Source organism: Sceloporus occidentalis, unplaced genomic scaffold (assembly GCF_023333645.1).
Source record: "Sceloporus occidentalis isolate IW3139 unplaced genomic scaffold, rSceOcc1.0.p SCAF_1, whole genome shotgun sequence".
Taxonomy (NCBI): domain Eukaryota; kingdom Metazoa; phylum Chordata; class Lepidosauria; order Squamata; family Phrynosomatidae; genus Sceloporus; species Sceloporus occidentalis.
In genome coordinates, this window is record NW_028316981.1 from 21121742 (window position 1) to 21149235 (window position 27494).

General features: G+C 41.2%; 1 protein-coding gene across 1 annotated transcript; it reads right to left on the reverse strand.

Moving 5' to 3' along the window:
* Nucleotides 1–15627: 15627 nt before the first annotated feature.
* Nucleotides 15628–27325, reverse strand: LOC149321098 (uncharacterized). Its single transcript, XM_089491241.1, has 6 exons — nucleotides 26593–27325; nucleotides 25920–26529; nucleotides 23579–25742; nucleotides 19567–23314; nucleotides 17375–17451; nucleotides 15628–15678 (listed from the first exon to the last, which is right to left on the reverse strand). The coding sequence occupies exons 1-6, from the start codon at nucleotides 27323–27325 to the stop codon at nucleotides 15628–15630; spliced, it is 7383 nt and encodes a 2460-aa protein (XP_089347367.1).
* Between the last annotated feature and the right edge of the window lie 169 nt (nucleotides 27326–27494).

The following is a 27494-nucleotide window of genomic DNA, read 5'->3' on the forward strand; positions in this document are numbered from 1 at the left end:
AAAATAACAATAACAAAAGCAACAGCTTGAGAGAGTCACAAAAACAGATTTGACAAACATACTGCCCTTGAGCCACACTTTGCTTATGCCTGGTTTACTGGTTTGTATACAGTCTTTTTAAACAATAGCAACATCTCCTTGAATGCAAGGGTCTTATTGTTACATCCTATCAAGTCAGATAGCAATCCTATGAATGAGAGGCCACCAAGTGTCCCTGTTCTCAACCACCCTGCTCAGGTCTTGCAGACTCTGGACTGTGGCTTCCTTGATTGAGTCTATCCACCTGCTGAAATTCTCTTTTTCCTATTGCCTTCCACCTTGTCTTTTATTATTTATTTATTTATTATTGTCTTTTCTAGTGTGTCATATCTTCTCGTGATACATCCAAAGTATGACAGTCTCAATTTAGTCATCTTGGATTCTAGTGTGAGTCCTAGTGATTTGCTATATGTGATCCATTCAGTTGTCTTTTTTAGCAGTCTGCGGCATCCACACCACAGAACTCAGGAAGAAGGAAGGAAGGCAGGGAGGGAGGGAGCCAGCTTTGTGGGAAAGCTGGGGAGCCAAGAACCAGGCATCTATCTCCAAGCCTGAGAAGCCAAGAGCAGAGGGCAGCAAGCACAAGAGCACGATAGGCACCCTTGGCTCAACTAGATGGCCTCTCTGTTTCCTTTCCACTGTGAAAGAAAGGAACTTAAAATGAGCAAGAAACGAAACAAGCAAGGGTATATTTGCAGTGGAAGATTAATAGCTAAAAGAGCTAAATGACTCTATTTTCCTCTTCAAGCACTGGGGCAGGAAGATTTTTGGCAAAGTATTTTTGGAAAGCAAGTTTGGGAATGCCATGTTTCCTTTCTAGTATGTAGTTCCACTCTTTCATAGAATCATATAGAATGATAGAATCATAGTCCCTTAGTTGCTTTGATTCTCTTTCGTCTTCAGGTATTCCTTCACACAATGGTCCATGATGCTGATGGCAGGAAGATGAGTAAATCTCTTGGGAATGTGATTGACCCTCTAGATGTTATTTGTGGGAATCCTTTGCATGTACAGTTGGTCCTTATCTATGGATTCTTCATCCATGGAGTCAACCATGCATGGCTTCAAAACACACACACGCACAGAATCACAAAATTGGAAGAGACCACAAGGGCCATCCAGTCCAACCCCATTCTGTCATGCAGGATATCAGAATCAAAGCGTCCCTGACAGATGGCCATCCAGCCTCTGCTTTAAAGACCTCCAAAGAAGGAGACTCCACCATCTCCAAGGGAGTGTGTTCCACTGTCGAACAGTTCTTACTGTCAGGAAGTTCTTCCTAATGTTGAAGTAAAATCTCTTTTCCTGTAGCTTAACTGACATCACAGAAGAACATTATTAGGGCCTTGTTCGTTTTGTTATCTATGCGTATAATTTATCTGTCAGAGGTGACACAGAATTTGAATCACAGAATGTAAAAAAAAAAAAAAAAACAGGTTCCTGAGTATGGCCTTGTTTCCACCCAACCCTGATCTGAACTGGCCACAGAAATACATAGTGTTGATTTTTTAAATAAGGGAGTGGTGATTGTGATGGTGGTGGTGATGATGATGGTGATGACGACGACAAGACAGTGACAACTTCATGCCTCCTGTGGACACGAAATGTCCCTTAATAGATGGCAGCACAGGAAATGGCTTCCCTGTTTACTAACTGCACCTGATGGCTGGATAATGACTTTACTGACTACAGCCAATAAAGATGATGCTCATAAAGAGGCATCTTTGTAAGGATGTGTGACTCAGTTCAGGCAGTGTACCAAACAGAAAACCAGGACCTGCAACAAAATGGCGCAAAGAGAAGTACTATCTCTCCAAGATTCCAGATGCTCCCTTTCCATTTTATTTTCCTCTCTGTATATTGTTACCTCCAGTCCTTTTTCACCACATCTTTTTTCTGATATCAATGTGATATTAAAAGGAATGTTTTGAGTGTATAGCCACAAGGGGAAAATAGCACTCTTGGCTGATTTTAATTGAGCTAATAAAATTATGTTATTGAATATTAATTGTGGGTGCCCTCCTAGACCCTGGCATTTTGGGTAACAGTATGTTCATACATACATCCACCACTGGTGCCACGTGTTCCATGTCATTGGGGCATTGAATCAGGTTTAACTATGTTCCACAAAGAAGAATATCACCTTGGATAGTTCCTTTGAAGTTCAAAGTGAAACCACTGATAGGGAGTGTGTCAGTGTGCCCGAAGACCAACAGCTTGTAGCCACTAAGCATGGCAGTCCTCATGGGGTTGTTGGGAGAGGCTAAGGGCTTTATCACAACAGCCTCTTTTTTTCAAACAATCATACCAGTTTGAAAATGTTCAACATGAACTCATTCATTCTGCGAGTTCTAGGATGCCACAGGATGAAAGCATAGACGTCAAAATGAATGAGCCCCTGATCTGTTAGGAAGGAGATTTCTTTGGCAGAATTTTACAGAGAAATGCACAGAATCTGTAGCACACCCTACAGAGACTAACCAGAAAAGCATCAGGCAAACAGGCAGGATTTAAGTTATATAACTGAGAATATTTTACATGTTGGATGTAAGTACACATTATAAATATCCATTCTGGTTTCCTAACTTTTAATAAAGTAAGAGAGAGTTTCAGGTGGAGGGTTCTGAAGTGGCTTAACCATCTTTGGAATAGAGGTTTATGAGAAGGAGGAGTCTTCATTTGATCACAAACGCTTCCATATTTTTGGGATCACACAGGCTAATTACCTAGTTACATTGATCATCAGTAGCCATGCTTTCAGAGCCAGTGCTGTGTAGTGGTCTGAGTGTTGGATTTGGACTCTGGGAATGCATCCTCATTTAATCATGGAAGCCCATTGGGTAACACTGGGCAAGTCAAATATAACAGAATCCATAAGAAACTATGCCTTTATTGGGCAAACTCCAAAGCATAAAATATGTTATAGAAGCTTTCAAAGCTTCCCTGGCTTCTTCATCAGGATGAGATGTTTTTAAAAAGCATACAGGAGAAAAACTGTGATGATGTTAGAGTCACATGCCTACATTCTGTCTGAAATGCCAGTTAAGAGAACAAAATGGCACACCTCCTCTGAGAAAGGAGTCTCTGTCAGTTGGAGTCAACTTGACAGCACACAACAAGAACCCAATAAGTGCTTTATTGCATTGTTAACCCTAGATACATAGATGCAAATCAACACCAAAAGTCTGTGTTTCTCCAGCACTCCTTCATAATCCTCTCAGTACTGTTGCTGCTAAAAAAAAAAACTTCCAGAAAACAGAAGTAAAATTTTAAACTTGTAATTTTGAGCTTTTATCCCCAGATATTTTGGACTTTACCACATAAGAAAAGGAAGGCAAAACTAATAGGGAGAGTCATGGCTTTCTCTATGCTGCTCCACATGACTTTGTAGCACTTCCATTCTCCTCACAAGGAAACACAGTCATCAAAGAATGCCTTTTGCTGAACGAGAAAAATTCTTTCTGCAGAAGGCATGCTTTGATGATCGTCTCCTCTCGGGAAGAGAACAGAAGTGCTAGGAGGACATGTGGAATGGCACAGAGAAAGCCACAATTCTCCCGACTGCTTTTGCCTTTCTTTTCTCATGCAGTAAAGTCCTTTGTCAACTGAAGCATGCCTTTATGATTTAATAGGCATCACCAAAACCAGGGGGGGGGGGGTGAATCACATGTTTGGAATGTAGTAATAGAAGCATCAAAACCATAAATGAAAAGACAACGAAAGCAAGTGTAAAGTGATACATATTGGGGCAGAAAATCCCAACTTCACATATAAACTAAAAGGATCTGAGCTGTCAGCATCTGACCACAGCATCTTGGTGTCATATTTGGTATCTCTATGGAATGTCATGACACTGTGTGACTACTTTTTCTAGGAAAAAAACTTTATCTTGAATTTTCTTTATACTCACAAAATATCTATGTGTATCAGTGTTCTTGTTCCTTTAATGAAGCTTGCCTACATGCATTAGATTAAAATATCTCACAAAAATCTAAAATCCCCCAAGACTTCTATTTTTAATTGCTCTGGAAGTCCTTGGAAGTCTTTTCCACTCAGCTCACAGAGTTAAAAAAAAAACTACTGTCAAGTCTGTTAAGTAATACTATTTATTATGTGACATTAGAACCATGCATTTCAACACAACCTCTGCCCTTATATTTTTCTATGCTTTGTCTTGACAAAACTACCTGTTGTAATAGTTTTTGAATTTTAAGTGCAGCAGTGACAACTTTGAAACTACTTCTTTGGGCTTAATAATTCTACTTTGTTGTAACATCAAGTTCTGGAGGTGTCAAACTAGCTCTGCAAAGTTGTATTGATTGGCAAGCATCCATTATCCTATGAAAGAATCAGCAAGCCCAAGAAGTGAGGCATTTGGGAGGTTATTTTATTTCAGAGTAAAACAATGAATGAAGAGATAAATGTACAAATATTTGTGTTGTTCTTGGGGAGTGAGGACTTAAAAGTAGAGCAGAGCCAGTGTTTGGTTTAATACCTCAATGCACGGTTATAGTGCTATTATTCTACTTGGACTGCTATGTTTGCATACACCTTGAGCCATTGCTAGGCTCCTTTAGGCTCTAGGAGAAATTACTTTTTGGGCTATAACTCCCATAATCCCTCCAGACAATATTGGGAAGAAGAAGAGATATAAATGAATGAAAGGAAAAAGGAGAGAAAGTGGGACAGAGTGCTATTATCTTTCAGATTTATAGACACCTTATGAGTTTGTATAGCTCTCAACGTTTCTTATTTCCAAACCTCTGGAAACGTCAGATTATCTCATGAATTTCCTAAAAATGTTTTACAAGACAAAAGGAATAAAGAAGGTGAGGGAGAGAAATGTCACAAAAATTAGGGAGAAATGTGGTTTTAAAAGACTTTGGCTCTGTCGGAAGCAAAGCCCTTTGTTATCCTTAGCATCTATAGTTTTCTCCCTGCCCATCACCATTTCACATGCTCCCATGTCATTAGGCACCAGCATTGCCATCTTTTATTGGGAACATTCCTCTGTATCTTTGGAAACCACACACATCCTCTTGCTTGTAAAACCATCCAATCTGGTCACTTGTGCTCCTGCCATTAGCAGCTGGTAGGGCTACTGGGAAGCCACTACAATGGAGTCTGTTCTGGCTGCCAACTGGGAGATCCTCTTCCCAGTTATCCTGTGCCTTGCAAAAGCAGGTAAGCCACCTTTCAGACTGGGATGTAATTCCTTGCTAATTTTCCTCTCAAAGGAAGCCCCAAGTAATTGTAACCATTTTCTTCCTGTTGTGAGAAAGCCTTTGAAAATGGTACAGTTTTCAAAGACTGCACAAAATCCACATATGGTCCTTTTGCACAGAAAACAACATTTTCTGCACAAAAGTTAAAATTTACACTTTTTTTAAACAGAAAAACAGGATTCTCTGTGTCTAAAAATAATATTTCCTCCAGGAAAGGGATATTATTGACACAGAAAATGCTGTTCCCTGCAGTGAAAATGTTGTTTCCATCCAAACTAACTACATGCACAGAATAAGTCCTGAACTGCAAATAGTCTAGTCAGCCTAGGATTATTCTGTTCAGGGTCTCTTGCCACTCAAGAGGCATGTTTTTCAATCATTTTACAAATGTTTGTTTGTTTGTTTTTTGTTCTTTCCATCCCTACGTCTTGAATTATCACAGTGAAAGAGACTTACCCCAAGCCAGCATAGCCAGTGGTGAGAAATGATGGGAATTTCTGTTATAGCTTGGAGAAGTCACTTCTTTGGACAGCAGTACATCTGCTAGTAGTTGGGATTCTGGAGGTTGCAGTCCAAGAACTAACTCTTCCCAATGACCATCCAAGAATACTGAAAGGGACAACTATTCTCCACCCTGACTAGTAGCCTATTCATGTTTACTTAATAGTAATTCCCACAATATTCAATGGGTCCCATAAGAACACAGGAAGCCTTCTACTGAGTCCTATGACTGGTCCATCTTCCCCACTACAGCCCCACTCTACTGGTTATCTTCCAAAAGCCTTCCAGACAGGCTTTTAATACTTAACTGTACCCAGGTTGGCTTCTTATTGAGGTGTTTGCTTTTGCATGCTTTTAACAGGCTTATATTTCATAATAATAAATTAAAATAAAATAATAAAATATTGGATGAGGTTGGGTGTATTCAGGATGGTATAGTGTGGTGTGTTGCATTATAGTACTCATCCACCCCCAAGTAGCACAGGTAATTCTCAGGATTCATGGAAATTGTATACAAAAATATCTGGAGGGCACCTTGTTTGGGAAAACCGATCACTGTGCAAAAATAAATAAATAAGAAATAATTAAATAATTAAAATGTACAAAAATAAAGCAAAAGTGGCTGCAGAAAGGAGAGGATAGCCTTGTCCTTGGAGGCGAGTTGAGCAGGTGCATGGGGAACAGTCTACCTAGATAGCCACCCTGTACAGTGCTCCTGTTGATTTTGTTATTAGTACTGGCCAAGAAATAGGATTGTAGGAAACTGTCTTATGCTCTGTCAGACCATGTATACAGTTTATACTGACAGGCAGTGGTTCTCCAAAGTTTGCAGACTGATGTCTTTCCCAAAACTAGCTTGAATTTCTTATTATTGAACTGGGGAACTTCTGCATGCAAAGCTTGTGTTCTCTTACTGAACTAGGCCCCCTCCCCCAATAGTTCTCTTTGCATGAACTGTGTGTATATGTGTTTGTGCGCTTTCAAATCGCCTGTCGATTTATGCTAACCCCATGAATTTCACAGGGTTTTCTTAGGCAAGGAATACTCAGATGTGGTTTTGCCAGTTCTTTCCTCTGAAACAAACCCAATATTTACATATCCCTTTCCCTTTATGCCTTTTCTTTCATGAGAAGACCCCTGACAAACAGCATCCCACACACATCTGTGCATTCCTGTATCAAGCAAGTATCTTCACTGTGAAACACCAGCAAGATATTCTCCAATATTACACCTCCCATCATTTCCCACATCCAAAATGCACATATGTTATATACAACTCTTAAATGATATCCCCTATATTGCTACATTAATAACCAATTAACACAATACATGCACACAACTTATGACAGATTTGATTAGATTCTGACACCTGGTATTCACTGGCATTCTCCCACCCGAGTACTAAGCAGGGCTGACCCTGCTTAGCTTCCAAGATAAGATAGAATCTGGTGCCTTTAGGTATTTGGACCCTTATGAAATAAGCACCTGAGGAGATTTATAGTCTCTGATGTGCTCTTATATTCTGAGGAAGGCCGTGCCATCTGAAGTGTCTGTGATTCAGCATTCCTATGAAAGAAGCAGTATCTCAGGTCTTCATCTGCCAGTTTAATCTCTTTTCTACCCTAAATGGGTGGGAATGGGAGGATAATTCTTTTTTTAATGAAAGCTCATAAATAGTAAGGAGGTACAGATATTCTCTAAATGAAATTCAAATTGGCTACCTGGCCTATTTACATCAGAGATAGAGCTTCTTTCATGGTTGGTTCACATTGCAACTCTGTCTTCATCTCTTTGAAACACTGCCTTTTACAGGTTTTGAACTTAAACTCACCTCTTATACTCATTTCTTTGTCTCCTTGGAACTATGTAGATCAAGAGTCCAAATGAACCCCTCCTAGATAACAGTTTCATATGTATACAGCAGAGGAGAACACCTGGCAAGGGAAGCCAATGTTTGTCCCCGTATCTGTTGTTGCAAATAGTGCATCCTGGCACACTAGAAGTGATGTCACATCACAATTTCCAGCCAATGCCTAGGAGAAATGGTGTTTGGGGGTGTTGTATCTGCACAGTTCAGGGTGGAAAAATCAACTGAAAATTACCGTTATTTATTATATTTTTAAATAACATTGTCTGGGTCTTTGTGGAAGTGCTAGGGCCTTTAGAGGCCAGATTAGTGTGGTTGAGATGCATGTGGCCTGTATTTTCACCATCCTTGTGTGGGTGTGTGCATGCATGCTCACCTTCAACTTGTCTGTCCTAGTATACAGATAAGCATATACAATTCTTTATCACTTTCCAGCACCCACAGGTCCTGTCATCACTGAAGGAAGAATTGAAGAAATGAAGGCAACCTTCCCTGCCAACATCAGTGGTCAGACATCAGCTATGAAAGCAAATCCCCTGCCATGCACACTAAGAACTAATGTGACTTATACGGTAACCACTGTCTCTAAGGGTTATGTAATCTCATTTGCTGCAACTGTTATTGTTCCTGATAAAAACATAGCTATTGCTGCAGGTTGTAGCAATATTAACTTTCAAATCTCTTTGCCCGTCATCACGACCTTTAGTGATACAACAGCTGAAGGGACCATTTCAGCAGGTGTTTTTGCCACCAGCATACCCATCCCTGGTGTTTCCTCCTCTCCTTTTGAACATACCACTGAAAATGCCCCCCCAAATATTATCAACACTGTTTCGACAAAGACTCCTCCCATACTATACACAGCTACTGTGGTTCCTACAAGTGAGACACCCCAGAATGGGGCCTTGACTATGAATATATTGAGTTTACTTCAGGAACCCTCCTCTGATCAGGAAGATGTTATCACAGGAGAAACACCTGAGACAGAAAACACTATTCATACTATTACTGGGAAAACAAATTCCTTAGCCCATGAAGATACCACCACACATGCCATGACTACAGATTCTGGAAATACCACTCCCATACCTAAAGAGACTTCTGCTGATGCCCAAGGTAAGGAGCAAGAAAATGACTGGTTTGCTCATTCTGCTTAGAACTGCACTTTGTGTGTATATGCCTTTATATAGCCTGTTGACTTATGGCAATGCAATGAATTTCATAGAGATTTCATAGCCAAGGAATACTCAGAGGTGGTTTTGCCAGTTCCCCTGAAATATAGCCTACAGCACCTAGCATTTGTTGGTGGCAGACCCTGCTTAACTTCCAAGATCAGACAAGATCTGGTGCCTTTAGTGACAGTGATGACAACTGGCAATACAATACAAGGAGCTATATCAGAATTCACACTTCTTTAGACCAATGTAGAGGAGTCTTCCGGTTCTGGAAGTGAAATATAACCATTATGGCTACTAGCAAGAAAACATTCACAATAATCCTAAAAACTTCTGTACATTTGCAATGAAGATCTCTCTTTAAATATTTTTTAGCCTAAGTGATGTCAGCACTTGGCCACAAGTTTCATTCAAAGATATTCTTAATATTATCCTTTTCAGAGAACTCTGAAATGTGCTACCTGGACTGCCATATTTTCCCAGCATGGGCTATTGTTCTTCTTTGCTTGGCAACAACATTCTTACTTTTCATTCTAGTGGGCCTCCTCTTTTTGGTAAGTATTACAATGGTCAGATTTGGGCAGCTGTTTTCAATTTTCCCTTTTGCAGAGTGGTATTTAGCTGCATAATCTGCAACATTTCACAAATGAAAACTCAGATATATGTGGTGAAACAACATCAGTGGGTGATCAAGGTGGCAACAATTATTAATGAGGAAGAACACACCAACTAGGAGAGGCTCCAGTAGCTTGCTTTTTCCTTAACCTATTGGGAAAGGCAAGACTCTTCTCCCTTCTCTCCTCTTCCTCTGCTGAGCTGATTAGAATGCAACCTGTTTTTGCACTTTGAAGATTTCCATACCTGACTGAATCATAGCTCAAACGTCACTCAAATGTCCCTGAAACATGGAGGAAGCACGCGTGTCTGGATGTCAGATGCGCTTCCTCAATTGTCATGGAAACGTCACTCCCTCTTAACGTCCCTGAATTGTCTCAAGGGGAGTGGATTTCCTATGAACGCAAAGTTCAGGGACGTTAAGAGGGAGTGATGTTTCCATAATGATTGAGGAAGTGCGCCAGGCTTCCAGACATGCACACTTCCTCCACATTTCAGGCACATTTGAGCAACGTTGGAGCTATGATTCAGCCGGGTATGGAAATCTTCTTTGAACTCAGTTTCCAACAATTAATGTATCCCAAGGACAAAGGTGAAAAGTGGGGGGAGAAGAGAGAAAAGGTAAAGGTAAAGGTAAAGGTAGTCCCTTCACATAAATGTATAGTTGTAACTGACTGTAGGGAGTGGTACTCATCTCCACTACTAAGCCAAAGAGCCACCACTGCTGTGGTGATCATGTGGCCAACATGACTGCATCAAACGCTGTTCCTTTCCCACCAAAGTGGTACCTATTTATCTACTTGCATTTGCATGTTTTTGAACTGCTAGACTGGCAGAAGCTGGGACTAGTAACAGGAGCTGACTCTATCATGCAGCACTCAGGCCTCAAACTAGAAACCTTCCAATCTTCTGATTGTCAGACTTGGTATCTTAACCACTAAACCAACTGGGACATAAATGCAGCTGAAAAAGAACAGATTCCCAAAGTTGGCTGCTATATGCACATTCACACAGCAGCAGCTTCAGGAGGTGATTGGTGGCCACGATTGCTTGAGACTGCTGTGTAATTGTGAACACAGCAGCCCAGTGCTTCAGGAGGGGGAGTGGTTGCAGCTGCCAATTGCTTCCCAAAGCTAGCTGCTGTGAATACATTCATACAGTAGCCAGCTTTGGGAGGCAGTTGGCAGTTGTGATTGCTCGTTCCCCCCACTTCCTTCCAGAAGATAGCATTTGACAGTGTGGAAAACAGATCATGCAACCAGAGATAATCAAAGCACTATTGAAAAGTGTGATAAGAAATTATGCCAAACTGGTTTGTTTCCATTTTTATACTAGTTTCACTGTGGTGGGACAGCAGGCTGGTGTGGTAAAGTCCTGAGTGTGTAACCCATGGATCTTTACACATCTTTCTTTTCTTTTTTACCAGGTCCCTTACTGCACAAAGTCAAGACACCCTCCTGCCATGCCATTTAATTCCTCCCCTCGATATTCTGCTTAGCGTTTTCCCTGGGGAAAACAGTACCACCTGGATTTTCTTTTTTCTTCTTCTTCTTTCATTATCCTATGTGCCCTTTTTGTTGCAACTTTTTTAGACTGTAAGCTTGAGAGGAGGGACTGTTTTGGTTAATTGATATGAAAGCTGCTTTGGGAGACTTTAAAGCATGGGATCACACCCTCTGGTGTACTACAGATAAAATCAGGACACGTGTGGCTAAGCAATATCACAGTGCAGTCAAGAAAGCAAAAGTGATCAATGAAGAACAGAGAATCTGGGAGAGGCTGCAGCAGTTTGTTTTTGCCTGAGCCTTCTGGGAAAGGCAAAACTCCAGCCCCCTCTTTCCCTGCTGAGTTAATTGATCAGGAATTGGGAACTGCTCTTTGGCCCTTACTTGCTGTTTTCCTGAGAAATTCCACTGTTTCATCATCACATGCAAATACCAATAATTGTTGTATTTTTCTCCCCAGTATTTTTCATGTAGTCAAATGTCCTGAGGTGTTGTGGAGCAATAATTTTATGGGAAAATGTGGGTTTTTCATACAAAAACATGTTTTCAGCACAAAAAGTGTCTTTCTTGTTTAAACTACTCATATTGTTTGTATATTTCTCGACAGAGTAATTCCTCTTCAGTACCTTAAGATGTCTGAATATTGGTGAAGAGCTGCACAAAAATCTCACTGCTCCACTATTATTCCTGTTGAGATTTCCCAAACCTATATTTTGATCTATAGATGAATAATTGCAAATATATTGGCTGGCATCCTGTTACTTATGCTGTTGTATGTTAGACTTATCATACTGCAGCTGTTCTCATCCATATTTACAATGGTATCATTGCCACAACCATAAATGCCTCTAAACCCCATCTTAAAATCAAGCCAGCCGCAACAAAGGATGGAATTCTTCAGTTAGCTAGAGGGTGCTGATGGATGACAGATGCAAGGTGTCCAGCCCTTCCTACTAGTGAGTCATGGTGCAACATCAGAAGCAAGAACTGCCACAAGGTCCTTTTGCAAGTCCTCTGTATATCACAGCTCACTGGTGGGAGGGGGCCAGGTGCATCATCTTCCAGTGCCTTGCTCATTAGAGCCACAAAATTCCATCCTTTGGTGCAGCCATCTGAATTTTAATGTGGGTTTCAGAGCTCTGGTCTGGAAACAGATTGTGGTTATGGCTACACCTCTGCTGCAGGATCTTATCCATTCTTTACATCCTTGTGTGAAAATATGTGGTTGGCCAGTCTGGAAAACAGGATGCTGGATCTGATGGACCTCTGGTCTAGTATGCTACATATGTTAGAAGAGGACACTTTGTTGACTTCCTGATGTTGCAGTCTCATCATCCTTCACCATTGGTCAGGCTGGCTAGCGTAAGAGCTGTATTTCAGCATCATCTGGAGGGCCACAACTTCCCCCAACATAAGGTCTCTGTTTCCCTGTTATGACTTAATGGCTGGTTAATAGCTGGATGACCATGATCAGGCAGTGGAAATCGTGCAGCCTTTCAGATGTTGTTGAATTTCAAGTTCTAGCAGCCTTGGCCACCATAATCAACAGTGAGGAATGCTGTGACTTGCAGTCCAAAAACTGGAAGGCCATATGATTCCCATCCTTTCCTCAACAAGTAGAAACACTAGAGACTTTCAGTGGTTTAGTAAGATCTGTTTATTTAGAAATATACACACTGAGCAGCAGGGAGCAGGGAAGCAGCCCAACAGGGTGAGGTTGAGGACAGCATCCATTCTCTCCAAGGCAACTGTCTATCTTTTGCAGATCTTCAGTGCTTCCTCTTGACAATGTATTGCAAACACTTGGATTTCTTTGTCCTTTGTGAGTTGCATTCAGGCTGCAAATTGTTTCTCTCCTGGCACTAATTTCATCCCACCCAAACCAACTATGGCTGTGTGACCACTTACCAGCAACCTCAGACCAATAGTCTGGAGAAGAGGCCATGTGCCATCCAAGATCGAGAATCTCACTGGCTAAACAATTGCTCAGAAACATATTTAATTTTTCACACTGTAGAAGTCCAATTTTTATGCTACAGGGAATTGGAAATTGCTTTGAGGATTTGAAGCTATTTCAATTGTTTGCATTATTTTGTTTCTGCCACTAGACAATCCTAATTATGCCATGTTCTGTCATGCAATAAACTGAACAAATATGGGTGTGTGTTTTTAGCATGAGTATAAGAGCCATACCTATTTATTATCTCAGACTTGTAGAGAGATGGGACAAAGAAAGAAAAATAGCTAGCACTTCATCATGTGATAAAGAAGTCAGCAGGTACATGGCTGTTTCTCTGGAAAAATTGTCCCCTCATTTTTAAAGGAGAATTCTTCTAGTTTGTAAACTGCTAGTTTGAGAATTACATAGAAATAAAATGTTTAATGACTTTATTTGCAGACTAAGGAGATGACAACACAGGGCTTTTAAAATGCAATTGGAGCTGGGGAAAAAGCAGCTTTGGTAATACTTAACACATGACAATGCCTCCAGCCCATAGCTACTGTGTTCCCAAAGCAAAGTTAGGGCATCCCTTTTCATTGAGATGGAAAGCTCACAATTACATTAGTCCCCAGGTGCAAAATGTCATTGCTGAGGCAGTTGTGATATTGGCAGTCATGTGGTCCAGTATCTTCTTCCCCATCCCCTCTTCCCCTGTCTATTCCCAAGCAGACTGATTCCTTTTATTTTATTTTATTTTATTTTTCTATTTCTTTTCTTTAAAAAAAACCCCCTTAAATCACAGTAGCAGAGCTCTGGAATTGCATGAAAAAGTAAAATTAAAAATAAATAATATTAAAAATACTGGCAGGCATGCTGTGTGGGGCATAGGGCAGGGAAGCAGGGTTAAGGGGGAGCCTGGAGGAGAGCGCACTGGCTGAAGCAGCCCTAACCATGCGATTGTGATGTAATAATGGTTCCTCTGAAGCCATTATGTTTCCCTTTAAAAAAAACTGTCACGATTGCCACAAGAACATGTGGTAATGGCCTAAGAATGCAAAGCCATTCAATGAACAAAAGCCCCCTCACACACTACACAATTATAGTGTCATGATTCACTTTAACTGCTGTGGCAGTATCCTATGGTGTTTAGGGAGGTGTATCTAGAATTCTTGACCCAGCATGGTGTGATGGTTTGAGTGTTGGACTAAGACTCTGGAGACTAGGGTTCAAATCCCAGCTCAACCATATAAACCCACTAGGTGACCTTGGGCAAGTCACACTCTTTCAGCCTCAGAGGATGGCAATGGCAACCCCCGCCCCTTCTGAAGAAACTTGCCAAGAAAACCCCATGAGGTCACCATAAGTCAGAAACAACTTGAAAGCACACAACAATAACAAATTTAGTGAAAGGAATCTAGGAGTCTTAGTAGACCACAAGTTGAACATGAGTCAACAGTGCGATGCGGCAGCTAAAAAGGCCAATGCAATTTTAGGTTGCATCAACAGAAGTATAGTGTCTAGATCAGGGGAAGTAATAGTACTACTCTATTCTGCTTTGGTCAGGCCTCGCTTGGAATACTCCATCCAGTTATGGGCACCATAATTCAGTCCAAAACAATTCTTAGCCAAAGAACTTTAGTTCCTCCCCGAACGAAAAGCCTCAGGATTCCATGATATGTTACCACAGCCGTTAAAGTGGAATAATAACTCTGTAGTGCAGGGGCTCCCAACCTTTTTGACTCACTGAGCCCTTATTTCTATGGCGGAGCCTCTAAGAGGCATATCCTATGTCTTACAAGTTAATGATGTTTAGGAGTATATATAAGAATATATTCTTATTCTTTAATTCCATTCAATTTTTATTTCTTTCATTTTCCTGGAGTGATTGTGAACCATCTGGGAAGTGCATGCAGAACCCTAAGGGCTCCTTGGAGCACAGGTTAGGAACCTCTGCTGTAGTGTGGAAGAGTCCCAATACTGAGCAGAAATTGTAAGCAGCTATGCAGTACAGATTTGCCATTACAATAGTAGAGTCTTGCTGCAGTTGAAAATCTTTCTACGTTTAAATCCCGCCCACCCCCAAAAATGGTGAACTGTGGGAACATTATGGGCCCACAAAACCAACTGATTTTAGGCAAACTTGGGGTAAGGGGCATAAGGTGGACAGGAACATCCCTCCGCTGGCATGTGGCCCCAACATGATCAGTGGTTTTGCTGGCTCATTTCATAGTATTGAGCTTTGGCAGTTAAAGTGGTGTCAAACTGCATTGTTTCTTCAGTGCAGCTTTCTCATAAGAAGCAATGAGTTTGGGCCCTTTAATACTGTGCATAGTGCTGTTATTCCACGTTAACTCCCCTGCCAAATATACTATGGAATCCTAGGATTTGCAGGGGGGGGGGCTATTGTAAATTCTCTGTCAGAGAGCTCTAGTGCCTCTCTAAATTACAAACCCTAGGATTCCATAGAATGCAGCCATGGCAGTTAAAGTGGAATCAAAGCAGTATATTTGTGTAATATAAAGCAATAACACTAATGAATACATTAACCCACTTCCACAGTGAGTTGGCCTCATTTGATATCTTTGATTCACAGTCTTTGTGCTCTGCTCTTTCTGAAGAAGGAACCCGTCAAGAGTTTTTTTTCTCTCTCCCACCCTCCCTTGCAAAGACCTACAGTCAACTTTTTGCATAACATCTCCAGCTAACAGTTACTTTGTACCAACCCTATTTCAAAGCAGATGTGAAGGAATGCATCTATTTAGGATGTTGAATAGGTGACCAGGATGTAGAATGTGATGTAATAGATGACCTGGGAAAGGTAGAGACAAAAAAAAGTATCAGCACTGGATTCAGTGTACAGTCATATGGAGAACTGTGAAGCCAAAAAGTTGAATTTTCAAGTGCATGAACTCCAAAGTTCTTCCTTCTGTTGTAATTCCTTCATACATCTTAATGTTTGGATCTGACAATGTTTATTTTTATCTCTTTAATATAAGAAAAGAGGAGATAGCCAGGATTGCATATCTTCTGAACATTTGAGGTTATAGCACAAATGTACAAACCCTGACATCTAGCACAGAATGCAGTACTCTGAGATACACCAGGTTTAATTTTTCTTCACTTTCTAGTTTCTTAATGCCCCAACTTTGTGTAGGGCCTCAGCATATCTTGTCTGCCCCTGGATAACAAGCTCCTTGTTAACATGGTTGGCTGGTGCTTCTCTGCTTGTATTTCTAGTTCTCCAGTATTTTTCCCCTAAAAAAGGTCCACCATCAGTGGAGAGATGGCACTACCTGCATATAGCTTAGAATAAGTGGGAATAAGGTCAGTGGTATCTCCACCCCTGGTGTCACCCAGTTTATTGTGTGTGTATATATGTAGGTGCTGTGTGTGCACCTCCCGGGGCAATATAGTGGCCAAAACAGCTCACTCATTCTGTAAGTGGCTATTTAAACTGATAAGGTACCAAAACCACCCAAATTACCATTGCTAAGCTCAGGAGACAGTAGCAGAGAGCAAAGATGCCAACGATGTAGAGTATGATGGTGAAGAAAAAGCAAAACAGTCACTAAAAAGGTTCAGGTGGTAGGAGTGGAGAAACATGTGACCTTCCAGATTGTTTGGATTGCAACTGCCATCAGCCCTACCCAGTATAGCCAATCGATGATGGGAGTTGCTGGCTGGTGCTTCTCTGCTTGTATTTCTAGTTCTCCAGTATTTTTCCTCTAAAAAAGGTCCACCATCTGACATGGTCATACATGCTCTATTTTTGCTGCACGTGACATAGGATGCCAGCTGAATGATTTTTATATGCTGAGCCCCAACATATCCAAATACAGTCAGTCTCACCCAAACATTGCACCTTATCACACAGGAGGGAAATGCCCAAATCCTGTGGATAATGGGATTTAAATCCAGGAATATCCCGCAAAAGTGGGATTGTTTTCAGACATGCCACACTACTTGAGGATTAACCCGACATTAACCTGTGCAGAAAGTGGGCAAAATCCTGAAAGTAAAAAGTGGCCAATTTTGCCCACTTTCTGCACAGGTTAATGTCGGGTTAATCCTCAAGTAGTGTGGCATGTCTGAAAACAATCCCACTTTTGTGGGATATTCCTGGGATCTAAACCCCATTTATCCATGGGATTTGGACACTTTGCCTCACATGTGATAATGTCCATTGTTCCTGCAAAATTCTATCAGTTTGATGGTTGGGGATGCAGGGAAAGGACCAGAAGGGACTTTTAAAAAGTCTCTCATGTAACTAATATATACAGTCTCTAACTATTTGTCCAGCTGTGCTTCCAGACACAAGCATTCTTGTGGCTCCCTCTTTATCGTTCCTCATGCAATGTATGATCAACATACTGAGTAGATTTCCTCCCCACTGCTTTTAAGGTTTGTTCAGCCCACACCCAGCAGTCATCTTTCTCCTTATCCCTCTTCTCCTTCTCCCTTCTTTCCAGTAAATAAAAGCCAGAATATAGAGGACATGCACTTACCATGCAGAGTCCTACAGCCAGGGTAAGAGTGACCATGATGCCTGTAAGCATAATTGACCAATAGGATGGAGGAACCACTGCAAAAAGGAAGAAGAAAGAATAGTTTCTTTCAAAATGTGTATTTAAATGTACAAAAACCCATTTAAATTCCTGTGGTACTGTCCAAGCAAAGCTCTAGTACTTTTATTTGAACTGGCCCAGATGGGAAATTTAAGTGTGCCCAAGTCAGCTTTTAGCAAGCGTTCACCTCCACAGGTGAATAAATGCATGCATACCATTTATAATTTTGCATTGAAAACTGTTGGAATGAAGAACTGCAAAATGGTTGAATAACTCCACATTTGCCATCTCTGGGCTACACAGGATTCCTTCCACACATTTCACGTCAACTTCATATGTGGAGGACCTTTTGAAGAATCTTGAACAGCAATTTGTTACAGTGTATTGCTATATGATAACCAAATTTTGGGGCTTCTGTAATGGTCATACAAGCTTGTAATATAGTTTTATAAGCATAAAAAAGATTCTGTCAGTGTTATTTTATTGCTCTGTTATTTGGGATACTGTAATTGAGGTAGGTAGTGACTTTTTTTGGGAAGTCAGTGTTTAGCTAGGAGTGGGCAACCTCCACAGGTGAACAAATACATGTACACCACCAATAATTTTGCTGTAGCAGCAGCTAAAGGTCAGTTTTCCCTTCTGATTTGTTTGAAGATGGAATCACAATCCTTGGAGTTCTGAGAGCATGATTCAACTTGTAAACAAGGTGTACAGGAAGCACATGATTTATTTCAAAGGGGGAATTGTGCTTTGTTTGCCACCATTACAGCAAATTCAGTAGTCTGAGCAGGAAGGTCACAAAATGAAGAGGCACTTCACCTGACAAGATGACTTGTCATTCATTTCCATATCCACAAAGTTTTTCATTCCTATGGACATTCTCATACACAGACTGCTATATAGATCTGTCCCTGGGCTTTCCACTCCACCAAATGTATTTGAGGAAGAAGGCTCAAATCTAGGAAAGCTCATGCTGTCAACCTCTGTCTTAGTCTCAAAGATGCTGCAGGATCTCTTTGCATATCAATATTCTGTCAGGGATGATGGGAGTTCTAGCTCTTCACCTCTGGCTCGAACTCACCACCTTGTTACGCACCGGCGCTGACCAGTTTTGGTCAGTGGTTAAAGCTTTGCTCTAAAGCAGCAGAGTTACAGAGAATAGGCTGAAGACCCTGACAAACTCTCCAAGCCTTCTCACTCTTGCTTCCACAGAAGTCTTCCCACTTCTTCAGGATCCAGCTGGCTCTTGTATCTTCACCCAAGACACCAGACAACTCAGTAGTCTTATATAAAAGATCTACTTTATTATACTATATACAGCTCCAAAAACTATCCAATACAACTCCTCTACTACCCACAAAATACATTGGGATTCATAGCCATTATTATAGTCCTTGGATAATACCACCCACTCTTGTCAGTTTCCACCCAGTGGGCGTGTACATCCACTCTCATTGGTTCTCTTGGTTCAACCCACAATTAATGATTTCATCATTTCACCTTGTCCACTTAACAATTCTCAGGTGTGTTCAATTATCCACTTTGCATTTCTGTCCTTGGCATTTAGGACTTGCTAATTGCATTACCTTTTACACCTGTGTGGTTTCTAATTGCTTCTGCTGAGTCATCCTGACTCTCACATACATGTTTTATTTCTTTCACTGTATATCCCATGTTGCATTTTCCTTAACATATTCTAGACTAACACAGCTATGTCTTTGAATTCTATCTATCTAAGTTACTACTTCTTCTGAAACCAAATGTTCTGTGAAAAAAGGTAATACCCAGGAACACTTTAACTTCATTAACTGAGATATACCTGTACCAATGGTAACCCAAGACGAACCCTGAGATAATCTGCATATATAAACATAAATCTCTACCTAATTTAGTACATATCAGTGATTCTAAAATCTTAATGAAGAGTAGCAGACATATTTTTGGTTCTCCTATTGCTAAACATTTGGAAGGTTTCAAGCCATTGCAAATCATTCCATAATCCCAAAATAGAGGTCCAGTATACCTTCCCAGCACAGCTTTCACCAGTCCCTTGATTCCTACTTTCCCTCATAACCACCCTGAGGTAGTTAAGAAATTAAAGGAAATAAATCTGTAAATAAAGTCTAGCTTACCTGGCTTGATGGTGCCATCTTGGGATCCTGAAGTAATTCCAGATGAAGCTACTGGAGAAGCAGTGGGAGGAATCTTACTAGCATTGATAGCAAAGCGTGATCCAGAAGCAGCAGCGGGATGGTTCTTATTTGAGACTGTGGTTGATGGTTTTCTGTGAGTGACTGTGGTTGCCTCATCTATGCCAGTGGAGATCTCCTTAGTGGTGGCTCCAGTAATATTACCAGGTTGGGCAACAATTATTTCCCTTGGAGCATCAATATGCAATTCTTCAGGAGCAGAAAAGGAGTGTTCGTGAGCATCCCTAGTGTTGTCGACGCTCTCTCTATATGTGGCAGAGACATAACTCTCTCCAGGACTAACAACTCCTACCTCTCTTTGAGTTGGGGATAAGTCTGTAGAGCTGGGACCAACAATCTTTCCAAATGTATCAATGTTTGTGTCTCCAGAGGCATCAACTGATGGTTCGCCAGATGTGATAGCACTACTTTCTTCTACTGATGTGTAGATCTCTGTTATGACACCATCAATGTTTTCTGATGTGACAGTGGTTGTCTCTCCTAGAGTAAGGGTGGAAGTCTCTCTTGGTACAACTTCAGTCTCTCTAACAGTCCTGGTCTCTTCAGGAGTGGTTTCTCTGGGTGTGGCAGTGAGTTTCTCTCCTTTATAGGCAAAGAGGTTTGCTCCTACAGTATCGGATATCTCTCTAGTGGGCATGTCACTGAACCTGGGAAGAATATTGGTGATGACATCATCAGGAGCAATGATTTTGCTTCCAGAGTCAATAGCAACACCTTCAGGAACTGTAGGGAATGCATTTTCTGGTGCACATGTTTCATTTTCATGGATGTTTAGATGTTCAGAGGTATTTTCATATCCAGAAGCATCAGTAACACCATCTTCAAATAAGATTTCCCCTTTAGGGGCAGTGGTTGCTGAGAGGCTGCTTGTTTCACTATTGATGGTGATGACCTTTCCAGAAATATGTGCCTCATCAGGATTACTACCACTGCAAGGTGTGGAAATGACATCCTCTGAGGAATTTATACTGCTAGTAGTAGTGACCATAGAAGTCATGTCAACAGTGGCAACAATTTTATTGGAGGAAGCATTTCCAGATGTGTCCATCTCTTCAGAGGAAACAAGAGCCCCATGGGTGGCCATTTCAGCAGGAAAGATAGTGGACTCGGAGGCAGAATCTGGTAAAGTACTAACATCTGTAGTGTTTATAGAACTGTTAATGGCTCCATAAAAAAAGTTATCTCTAGGGGAACTGATGATGCCAGTAGGAGCAATTTCTCCTGAGACTGTTTTTACTTCTGACATTGGATATTTTCCCAGGACACTGTAAACATTAGATGTGGAGGTCTCTTCAGTGCCAACTGTTATCCTGTTGCTGATATCTATAGGAACTGTGGCATTATCAGAGACATGAGTATCCTCAAAAGGTGTGGTTACTGGAGAACTACCAACCTCAGGAAATTCAGAAGGAATCTCTATGGTGGGTATCCCTTTCAATGTGTTTTCAGAGGAGGAGCCAGACATTACATCATTGGAAATATGGACCATCTCTCTTGGGCAAGACACATCTTCAGGAACAGAGTCTGCTGTAGATCTGGTACTCCTCATACTTAGATCTGATTTCCTAAAAGATTTGGTCTTACTATAGGAAGTGGCAGTTTCACTAGCTTGAATGACAGCAACAGTAGAAGCAGCAACAGGGGTGAAGACAGCATCTTCTTTACATTTAATTGGTACAGGATTGGTACTGGTAACTTCTCTATAAGTAAAGTTCACTCCAGACTTGAAATTTACTTGTCTTACAGGTGTCTCTGTGAAGGAAAAAGGTGCTCTAGAGATGAAGTTCTCATTCTGTTTCCCCACATCTTCAAAAATAGCAATCATGGCAGTTACTTTCCCTCTGGAGGGGGGGATGCCATCAGAAACATAAGTATAATCTCTAGGAGTAGAGGTGGGCTTTTCAGTATGGGCTGTAGTACTGCCCTTTACAGTAGCTGCTTTTCCTGTTTTCATGACAGTTTTAGAGACGTTGGTGCCACAGGTTTCTCTAGTGGCCACATTAGCCATTGGCACACATGTCATTTCAGATGCTGATGTCTCTCCAAGGGGTCTTGTGTGGCTAGGGGTAGAAGTGTCATACTGGGTATTTTTAGTGATTCCAACAATTGGGATAGTGCTATTTTTAATCATGTTGGTGGCATCTCCAGAGCTAATCACATTTGTAGTGTGAATATCTCCAAGAGCAGTGGGTATGTTTGTACCTTCTGGAACATTGAGGTCAATAGTGCTATCTTCAAGGATTGTGGCAGTAATATCTCCAGAAGGCAGGGAATTAGTGAATATGCATTTTGTATCAGAGAGTTCAATAGTATTATCTCCAGCAGACAAAACAATGGCTTCAGAAGTGATGGGGATATATTTAGGGGCATTTGTAAGTGTAGTTCCTTCAGATTTACTGGTGTTCAGACTTCCAGAATTAGTGGAAACTTCAGAGGTAATGCTAGCAATATCTTTACATGGGCTAGCTTCTCCACCATCAATGGTTGAATCAGTTTCATTAGCAACTAGGTTAGGAAGTATGGAATTTCCAAAGGCATCACTTGCCTCAAATATCCTAGCAGTATCTCCTGATGTGGAAACAGGATCAAGGCTGGAAGTGAATGGGTGCCTATTGTGTAGATGTGGAGTGCTGCCCAGTGTAGTAATGCAGCTGTCTGGATGGGCACCGGTGTCTCCTGTGGTCACACTGATAGCATTTCCCGAGGAAAATGTTTTTCCCAAGGACCCTGTCTCTTGCAGGGCAATGGTTGAAGCATGTTTGTCAGGTGGGATAGAGGTAGCAGTATCTGAATCTGTAGAGCTGATGCCAGGGACAGTGACATTAGTGACATTTTCAGGGCTGTTAGGAATGTTGGCATCATCTGTGACTGCATTCTCCATGCCATTAGCTACAATACAATAATCAGTGATGGTTTCTGCTTCAGAAGTTGGGGTAATGGTAATAGTTTCTCCAGTAGGAAAGATCTTACCAGGGACAATAGTAGTATCCCCAGCAAATGGGGTCTGATTCTGAATAATGATGGCTTCAAAGGGAGCTGTGGAGTCATTCCCAGAAGACAAAATTTCTTCAGAACTCATGGCAATCTCAGGCACAGAAGTAGCATCATCAAGAGTAGAAAGAGTATCATTGAGAGAACTGATGGTACCTGAAGCAGCTGGTGTATCTGTAGTCATCACAGTAAGGTCATTATTGAGAGTCTCCTTTGGGATAATGTTATCCACAAGGTCAATAGTATCTTCAAGGACGTGGGTCTCTGCAGAGGATGTCATTTCAGAAGTAAGGACTTCATCATCAATTACCATTTTGGTGTCCCCAAGGTTATACGCTACAATATTTTCCAAAGGGAGAATTTCTCCCTCTTGGGGGCTGTCATGAAGGATAGAAGGAAGTTTATGTTTAGAATGAGTGTCAATATCTCCAGAAAAATCTTGGGTGATTGTGACAGAATCTTTAATGGTAGTAACTGTAGATATGGCTTCCTTGACAGGGCCAAGGGCAACAGCATCTTCCAAATGTGTGGCAGTTTCAGCAAATTCATCTGAGGCCATAGTGATCAGATCTCTGGATCTATTAAAAAGAGAGACATTTGTCCCAACAGAAGGTTTCAGGATGTTTGTTTCTTCCATTGCATAAATGTCTCTGGTAACAGTGTTATCTTTGGCATCTTCAGGTATACCAATGACATCAGATATTCTAGAAGTAACTGAGGTTACCATGGACCCTGGTGTCACAGGTTTGTGAAGAGGGATTGTATCCCCATTACTGGCATTGTCCTTAGATCTTATGACCACCACAGGACTCATGGATGTATCACTCCACATGTTGTCACTTTCAGAACAGCTACTAATATCTTCTATCCCAGCTCTCCCATTTTGTCTAGTGATTTCAATTGTGGTACACCCACTGCTTGTTGTTTTAATAAAGCTGGATTCCTGCTCAAGGGTGGTGGTTATCTGATTGGGCATTGACACAAATACCTTTTCAGTGTGTGCATCCCCTGAGATATTGGTGGTGTAGGCAACAGTTGGTTCTGTGCTAGCCTCCTGAACATTAGATACAACTGAGAATGAAGAGTTCAGATGAACAAGGACTGTAGTGGTTCCACTACATGTAGAAGAGCTTCCCTTGCCATACTGCTTCTCCTCTGAAGTATCAGTGGAAGTGCCTGTGCTATCAGCTGTATCAAATAATAAAGAATCAACTGTACTGGTGGTAGTGTCTTCCACTACATCAGTATCAAGTTCTCTTGAAAACAGATAAATGTTAGGAGCAGACTCAGAGTCTGGTTTAAAAATTGCAGAATCTACTGCTGTAGTATCTGAAGTGAGGTTGCTGTCATCATCAATTGAAGCAACACTCAGATTTTGTTCCAATACTATACTGTGGGTTGAAGATGTCTCACAGCTGGCAATCTCATGATTATCTCCATGAGTACTAGTGAATTCATGAGCAGGCTGACCTCTGGAAGATGTTGTTGGAGATGTGATATCAGCTGATGAAGCTGGGCTTGGAACTGGGGTTATTAATTCTTCTGGAAGTGTATTCTCACCATGGTTGGTGTTACCTTGAATTCTCATAGTCACAGCAGACGTTGATGTCTCACTAAATGTGTAGCTTTCTGTTAAACTACTATCCTTTCCTAAAGGTGAGGTCACATGAGAGATGCTGGAATGTTGAGATGTCAATTGTTTATCAATAGCTGTTGTGGCTGTGTCTCTTTGTGCAGAATCCATTGTGTTATTTGCCTCTTTGGTGCTGGTAACAATTGCAGAAGGGTTGATGGAGGCAGTAATGCTTCTCTCTTTGGAGTTTCCAAAGGGATCTGTGATTTGGGAATCTTTAGACTTAGGGTTGGTAGTTGTCCTTTCAATATGCATAGTGGTTTTGTAATTATCAATGGGAACCTTGTTAGGTGCAGTGGTAGGAAGCTCTTCATTAGCAGAAGTGGTGACATTTCTAGAAGCAATATCCCCAGCATCTTCTCCAGCAGAGGAAATAGTATCTCTGCTGGAGAAGGTGATATTGGTATTCTCAGAATCAGTAAAGGGTGCTGTAACAAAATCATTTTCAACATGAATTGTAGCTGTTTCTCTAGACATAAGATCTCTAGATGTTGCTGTGGCAATGTGTTCTTCTGAAGTTGTACCACTAAAGCACTGAGAAGCAAGAGCAGTTCCTGTTGTGGTGGTGATGTTATTGTCTTCCAGGTTGGGAATTGTGTTTTTAGTAGCACCTTCAGCAATGGCAATAGTCGTAGGAATCGTGTGGATGACATCAGCACTAGCACTTACTCCACGAGTAGTGGTAGCATTTCCAAAAGCCATATTGATCTTGTCAGTAATGGTTTCTGATGATTTTTGGAGTTTTGTTTCAGCAGCATATCCAGAGGTATCCTGGGAAAAAGCAGTGGTAGTAGTATATCCAGGATCATCAAAATCATTTTGGAATGAGGCAGATACAGTGGTGATCATACCACAATCAAAAGGAGAATGGTTGATATCTTTGCATACAGTTTCTGTATTCTTTCTAGGGGTGGCATAATCACCAAAGCTATTGGTAGCGATCTTGTGTATATAGGGATCACTTTTATCCAAAGTGATACTTATACTTTCAGAGATAATGGATGTTCCACAGCTGGTAGTAATATTTCCAGCCATGTTTGTGCATGGGCGTCCTTGAGTTGCTATAGTCTTAGTACACATAGGGATGGGATCAACAATGCTTTCTGTGAAAGAAGAAACAGTTGAGGTATCTCCAAAGGTGTCTTTTGTATTCCTATAAAGGATATCACCAGACATGAAGTTAGTGACCTTTCCAAGAGAAGATGATTGTTCTGTTTCACATGTACTTGCTGGAGTAGTGCCCATGCCATCTTCTTCCATTGTGTTATTTCCAGAACCTGAAGTAGCAATGTATTCAGTGGTGTTTGTATAGTCAAAGGAATGAATGGAACTGGGTGTAATGATGGGATTTTCAGTAATAGTGATTGCTTTCTCTTTACAGGCCTCAGTCTTCCTGACATCTCCAGAAGACAATATGCTGGTACTTTCACCAGAAGGGCTGGGCTTGCTGAAGGTCTCTGTGGTTGGCATGTTTCCAAAAGCTGTGTCCATGTCTTTGGGGTCACTAGTTGTAGTCTCTCTAGTGCTAATATTGTTGCTTACATTTCCAGGAACAATGTGGAAATTCGCATTAATAGAGGCAGGAGGAGTAGAGGCAATTCCAGAAAATGTGGTGTTGTCATCATCATCATCATCATCATCATCATCATCATCATCATCATCGATGGCAAAGTTTCCAGAGTCTGTTGTAACAGCATATTTAGGGGTCCCTAAAGAGATAGTGGAGGTCCTGTTTTCAGAAATGTTAAAGTTGCCATCTGGAGAAACATTGCACATCTCACTGGAGGCAACAGCAGTGGTGAGAGCATTGGTTGTGGCTTCTTTAATTATACTGTCTGTTATGTTTCCATTTGTAGGACTATCTCTGGAAGAAACTGTCATTTTGGCACTTTCAACAGCTATGATGTCACTGTCAGAGGAGAGGCTGACTGTGGTTCCTGGGACAACAGTTTTAACCTGTTGAAAGGCAGCTGAGAACGCTGGAGTAATAGCTGAAGTATCTTCACTAAAAAGGCTCTCATTGCCACTGTCTGAAAAAAACATGGTGGCTTCTGGGTCAGAGCATGAAATTCCTTTCAAAGCATGAATGGAATTCTCACCAGGACTTGAAACAGGGCTAGGACTGTTGGTGAAATCTCCAGGAAAAATGGTGGAATCATCTTCTTTTGTGGCACAGTTCCCAGAGTATGATGTTTCTTCAGTGCCATTGGTTTCCATAAAGTCCACCATTGGGGCAAGAGTACTATCAGTGTCAAGTGTGTCTCCAACAGAAAGAGAATCTCCAGAGAGTGTGTTGATAATCTCTTCTCCAGAAATGATATCACTAATATCTCCAGTAAGAGGTACAGTTTCCCCTGTGGCAAAGTTACTGCAAAGATCTTCTTGGGTCATGGTTGGTGTAGTGCTTATTTCAGGAATGGCACTCACAATGGATTCATCAACAGCCATATTTTTGGCCATTTTGCAGAAGGTGTCACCACTGGTAGTGGTGATGGTTATATCTTCAAGAACTGTAGTAGTCTCTTTGAATGTAGATTTAGTATTGTCATCAGGGCTTGTGCTGATAATGGACTCCTCACTATGCTCATTTTCAGAAGCTGTAGACTTAATATTTTGAGATGCCTCCAAAATGTCTTCCTTGGAATCTGAGATGTCATCACCAGAAGTGGACTTGCTAACCACTTCAGGGGTGCTAACGTGGTTATATCCAGAAGTAACACTATCTTCATGACCACCCATGTCAAACGTTTCTTCCCAATCCTCAGTATTGCTCTCAAGGGAAGTGCTAATGTAGATTTTTGGTATAATCGTTGGGCTCGCTTGGTACGTGGTGATCCTTTCAGATGTAATGCCAACGGTGGTCTCGGTGGTCTCGGAGCTAATGGTGTCTTCATCACTGCCATCTCTGCTCTGAAAGGTGGTTGTGATTTTGCTGCTCATATGAATGTGAGTGCCCTCTGTACCAGTCTCATCCATGTCCTCTGCTTGAATGGTGGCACTTTGTTGAATGCTGGCTATCCCAATTTGGGTAACTTCCTCTATTTGTTCTGGGTCCATTTTCTAATATTTAGTCATATGTTTCACAAAGCTCTGTGAGAATATAGAACAAAAAACAAACAAACTAGCCCAATATTAAACATCATTCCACATTACATTCCATTTATTCAAATTTTTGTTAATCCTAGCTGGTCCTGGTTTATATCTTACTTTATGCATGAACAATTTT

Excerpts from the sequence above, each read along its gene's own strand:
- LOC149321098 (XM_089491241.1), bottom strand. The coding sequence starts at position 27,325 with ATGGACCCAGAACAAATAGAGGAAGTTACCCAAATTGGGATAGCCAGC. Across the intron at positions 26,530-26,592 it reads ACCTCTTACTGGAGATATTA|ACACACTTGACACTGATAGT; the intron begins GTGATATCATTT and ends TTTCTGTTGGAG. Across the intron at positions 23,315-23,578 it reads TAACCACCACCCTTGAGCAG|GAAGATGCCAAAGATAACAC; the intron begins GAATCCAGCTTT and ends ATTGGTATACCT.